Genomic DNA, 5,753 nt, shown 5'->3' on the forward strand with positions numbered 1-5,753 from the left:
AGAAACCACACTTGATAATTATACATAATGTTGGATACAAAGTAAGAAGCATGTTGTGACATGAATTCAAGGCATGGGGACTTAACACATACTCCCTCTGTCCCATTAAATATGCAACGTTTGCTTTTGCGCACTTGTTTTGGAAAAATTATAATAAATAACTAATGTGGTGAAAAAATAAAGTAAGAGAGAGAATAATGTAGAGGAGAGTCCCTTTTATATTATTCTCTTTTTTACTTTATTTTTTCTTCACTCTAACTATTTATTATTATTTTTTCAAAACACATGTGAAAAAGCAAACGTTTCATTTCTAATGGGACGGAGGGAGTATTAATTAACAATGCATGTTTAAAGCTGCTGCATAGGAATTCAAGGCATCGAAAAGGGCTGAACGAGAAGGGACACCAGATTTTTCTTGGTTTCGGAATGGGGAAGGCCGAAGCCATCTCCATGCTGATAGATGCAGAGCGAGATTCGTCCAAGATTCATTGCAGTCTGCCCGAAATTCTTTATGGGATTCTCCATTAATATCTCTTTGTTCATTTGCTTCAGTGTCTTGTCTATCAGCTGCTTTATTTGCTTGCGAGCATCCTCCTCTGAGCATCCTGTCTCCTTCATGTAGCACTCCATTGTTTTGGGAACATCCCCTCGTTTCATTTCGTCCTGTTCAAGAACACACTATATTCATACATGGATGTATTGAGGCTTAAGCTATATTATAAATTAGTACATAGTTTTCTTACCGATGAAGTTCCCAAGTCATCGGCCAGACGAAGAACTGTGGCTGGCCAACGAATAATACCAGGGTATTGTTCTAAGCTCTTCAGTTCCTTATCATTGATAGGATTTGTTGTGAAGTAACCATAAAACAGAAGTAAAGGGCCAGAGATGGAAATCCATGCTGTATTTAGGTACTCATTAGTGGTTGGGACATATCCACTGTGAAACCATATTGCTTCTAAGTAGTAAGCTCTACACAGTTCTGCCCACTGAAACAACAAACACATATTAGTACTTCCAAACTTCGTCAACATTACCATAATCATAGTATATAGATAATATGTTTTTACCAGTTTCCTCAGATTGGAGATAATATTGAAACCTTGGTCTCTGAGTATATGATAAGCCAATTCATTCACAGAATTGAAGAGAGCTAAGAAGCAAATCTTCATATATTCTGGAAGGCTGTCTAATGAATTAATATCCCACCTGAAGGTAGTGGCATTTATGTGAATGGTAGCAATTGATAAAGACTAATGTATGTTGATTATGAATGAAGTAAGCAATCAAACCTCTCAATTGTGTTAGTAAACAATTGAAGTTCTTCCAAGGTGCCATATACGTCGTATATGTCGTCTATTATGGTGATCATAACAGCAATTTTGCTCAAAATCTCCCTTGAATATCCAAGATGAGGCTCCTGAACGAATCCCAAAGCCCACAAGAAGCACTCTGCTAACCTGTGCCTAGCGAATCCCAGCTTTTCCGGCAGACCAGTCGCTCTATACCAACTGAAATTGTAACTCATCAACAATGAATGCTTCCGCTCTTACTAAAAAGTCAAAACTAGTACTAGTAACTAATTTACCTTGACAGTCGCTTGAGCTCTTGCTGGTATGTTGCTTGTACCATGTTATAGTCCAGTTTAGCCAGCTCCACCAGAGTAAGGCTTGCTTCAGACGTATTCTCGTACGCTTGTATGAACCACCTGGCTTCTAGCTTCTGCAATCTCCAGTGTAGAGGAACCTCCAAAGCATGCCTCACTTGCTCCCTTTGACGCGGTTCTGTGATTTGGTCAAGCTTTTGAGTAAGGTGAGTCAGTGAAAAATCTTTGGCTAAATCCATTATGCTTTCCCCTTCCATGCCCAAATATGAAGCTTCATACAAAGATACAAGCCCTCTCACATCTTCACACAGACAAGCCTTGAAACTTCCTTCCTCATCCATCAAACTACGGAAAATCTCTGCACCAACAAAATCAGTCAAGGATTTGTTAGTTAGTTAAGAAAATATTGATTTTCATTAGTTTAGTTTCATTAAAATGTGTTATAATTAACCTTGAGGAACATGATAACCATGCTGTCTAAGAAGTCTGAATTTAAGAGATGTGAAATGCAAGTCCTTTTCTTGCCATTCTCGAGCCTCATATATGTTGTCCAACATTTTAGCTATCTGGTCCTTGAAGTGGCCAGATAGACCTAGTCTCGTCACATTGTCGATAAGGTGAAGCTGGTCGAGCTCATTTTCAGTTTCGTGGATCAGTATTCTCACCAGATCTTTCAGCTTCTCAGCTTCGCTAATGTACTTCTCCCCCTGCATGAATATTCAATACATTCAATGTGTTCGTGCATGAACTGTTATTAATTCTATAGTTTTACCGTGTATGGTGTTGCCAAGGACTGAATGTAATCGTCGTCCCAGATACTGGCTCCATAGTTTGCAGTCCTCCTAATCACCTTCTCCATGATTGATCAATATATTTCGATCTTAAAAAGATGGAAATAATTAATCAGAAACAAAAACGATTTAAATAGAGTAGATTCAGAGATCACTATTTCACAACTATCAAAAGATTTGAGTATGAGGCAGAGTCATGAAGTTCAAAGCATAGACATGTGAAGGAGCTCGAAAAACGGTTTACAGAATTGTACGAGGTTAACTCAAAGAAACATAGTACGATTGTTTAATAATAATGCATGAGTGATCAGTGATGAGATTTGCCTTAATATTAGTTGAGTTGAAGGGGATATATATAGATTACAATATACCAATACCACTGATAAGATAAGGATATAAGATTTGTTTGCAATTGAAAAAGTTACAATATCTCATATTCAATATTAGATGTAAAGGGAGAACTGAAACCACTACCTCATATAATACGTATCGTGGGCCACTTGTTCTATAACCAATTTATTTTAGGATAGATCCCTTTGAATATTCATCATAGTATCAGAATAGGTCGCCAACTATGGGCAAAATTTAATTGATCTAGCAATATATTTAAACTCCAATTGAAAAAAAAAGACCCATCCAAACCCTAAACCGATCAGTATATTTAGACTTTAAATTTGGATCAGTTCAATAGAGAGTTGGTTCAACACAATAAAAAAGTAAAATCCCTCTAAGCTTAAGCTTCACCTGAAGGATTTGGGATAGGATGTTTACAACTAAAACTGAAACCACCACTATATAAGTCTCATGGACCACTCTTCTTATCACCAATTAGTTGTCCAATATAACCCTATCAATTCTAATACTCCCTCTGTCCCCCAATAAACGTCTCATTTTGCCATTTTTGTCCATCTACCAATAAATGCTCCATTTATTTTTTACTATTTTTTATAATGAACCCTATATTCCACTATCTTTATCCTACTCATATTTTAATGAGAAAATATTAGATTTAAACATCTCTATCCCTCCTGCATCCGTGAATCCGCCAATGGTTATCCATTGCATGAATAAATTCTTGAATGCTGACAGTATTATGAACTGACAAACAGTGTGATCATTCATGTGTACTCTTCACATTATCACACAAACTTTTAACGTTGTACACTGTACACATATATACACTGGGCTTAATAGAGGTAACGTCTTTTTTGGTCCATAAATTTCATTAAAATATCATTTTAGGTCCGTGAACTTTGAAAATATCATTTGAGGTCTATCTACTATGGGTTAATATCAATTGAAATACTTTTTTACTATTTCCAAGTTTTTCTGGACCAAAATACCATCAATATTTTTAAGGGTATATATTTTTAATAAACTTATCATATCATATACTAAGATTTTTTATAAATATCTTTACTATATATTTTTTATGAATTTTCTAAATATAATTTGACCTTAAATATTATCACTTAATTTTGTGACATGCAAGAAAAGATCCTTATTTAATTTTTTATTATTAAAGAAAAGTTCTTTATTCAATTTTAAAATTCTTTAATATAAAAAATTGAAGAAGCAATTTGACTTGCATGTCACAAAATTAAGTGATAATATTGAAGGTCAAATTATATTTAGAAAATTCGTCAAAAATATATTGTAAAGATATTTATAAAAAATATGAGTATATGATAAGTTTATTAAAAATGTATACTCTTTATGGTATTGAGGGTATTTTCGTCCAGAAAAATTTAAAAATAGTAAAAAAGTACTTCAAATGATATTAATCCATAGTTAATAGACCTCAAATGATATTTTCAAAATTCACGGACCAAAAATGATACTTTGGCAAAGTTCGTGGACTAAAAAAGATGTTCCCTCTAAATATTATTGTAATTTTGTACAAGGTAAATACGAATTGTAATTTTGTACAAGGTAAATATGAATTAAATTTGAATCTAAAATGACATTTTGTGTACCAGTTAAATTAGGGGTGGGGACAATATATGAAATACGATTAAAAATTTTGGTGTCAAATAAAATAAAATAAAATAAATAAAAATAAAACAGTATGTGGATGATGTTAGAGAAATCAGATAGAGGTGTATTTAAGTTAAACGATGTCATTTTAATGAAGTCGTGTCACGTCGGCATGTTTTTTCTATTTAGTTTTGATTGATACTCAATTTGTGAAAAAACTATAACAATTTATAAGTTTGTGTATTTATTCACGAGTTTTAAAGTTCATGTATTTATGTGATGTACAGTTACACAATACATTTTCGAAATCTCTACTTATCATCTTGGTTATTGGTCGATATATAATATTAATATATCTTGGGCCCACGTTATTGTGTTATTCACATAAAATATTTTATCCTAAATTTATGTATACGGTGGTGCATGTACCTATTCCATGTTAAAAACGAGAAGAATATCCCAACTCGGATCCTCTAATATTGCTTTGTATCTATGCACAATTATGTATACTTGTGATGTTTACCTATTGCTTTGCAAGCTTACTAATAATTGGCTCTAAATCACTATCTTTGTCTCAAACTCATTAAAAATAAAAATGATAAGTTTTGCACTACAAAATTTCGTGGACGGAAATGGGTAAGCGGTCAACTTTTTCGTGATGTGTGGCGATTATCCTTAGATCCAATAGAAAATATTTCACAACAAAATACCAATTTTATGCTTAGTTATATTTAAATAGCATAATAAAGTAAAGACAAAAAAAAAAAAGAATAACAAGGACGAAAAATGATTTCCTTAAGGGTATGATTTATAACCAAATACACAAATTTATTTAAACACGTAAAACAAAGTAAAATCACCAAGAACAAAGGAAATATAGCAAACATAAACCACCCCAACTTCAATATACATGTAAGACCCGCATATCTTTTAATCGAAGAGAAAAAAGAAACATACTATGAAGTTTTATGCACGATGCTAGTTACATCATCAAATCATCGGCCGTTGGTTGAAGGTAGGAATGTTAAATTGTCAATGCAATGCAAAAGTCCGTGAACTGACCCGAATACCCCGTAACCTGAATAGGGTTAAGGTAGAAAATATCTATCAAATAAAAATTCAGCCCAATTAGTCCTCATCGATTTTCTTGCAACACTTAGGGTTAAGATTTGTAAACTTATGTCCCAATAAAATTTTAATATAATTAGTTCATACTCAATTAATCTATAATCTGAATAGAATTATATCCTAAATTAGACCAGTCCAATTAACATCCCTATCCCTCCGATGCTTACATATGTGGGATCTTCCCAACAAAAAAGAACAAAACAACAGTATCTCTTTTAATATATCAAAAAATTATTCATTACTTACCAAAA

The 5,753-nt window shown here is 33.1% G+C and overlaps 1 protein-coding gene across 1 annotated transcript; it reads right to left on the reverse strand.

Annotated features, from left to right (window-relative positions):
• Nucleotides 1–334: 334 nt before the first annotated feature.
• Nucleotides 335–2,724, reverse strand: LOC125216301 (exo-alpha-bergamotene synthase-like). Its single transcript, XM_048117983.2, has 7 exons — nt 2,379–2,724; nt 2,058–2,313; nt 1,589–1,964; nt 1,293–1,511; nt 1,071–1,209; nt 744–989; nt 335–663 (listed from the first exon to the last, which is right to left on the reverse strand). The coding sequence occupies exons 1-7, from the start codon at nt 2,463–2,465 to the stop codon at nt 370–372; spliced, it is 1,617 nt and encodes a 538-aa protein (XP_047973940.2). The 5' UTR covers nt 2,466–2,724; the 3' UTR covers nt 335–369.
• Between the last annotated feature and the right edge of the window lie 3,029 nt (nt 2,725–5,753).

This window comes from Salvia hispanica, chromosome 2 (genome assembly GCF_029641045.1).
Source record: "Salvia hispanica isolate PSC_SH4W2 chromosome 2, Shi_PSC_v1, whole genome shotgun sequence".
In the NCBI taxonomy this organism is placed as follows: Eukaryota; Viridiplantae; Streptophyta; class Magnoliopsida; order Lamiales; family Lamiaceae; genus Salvia; species Salvia hispanica.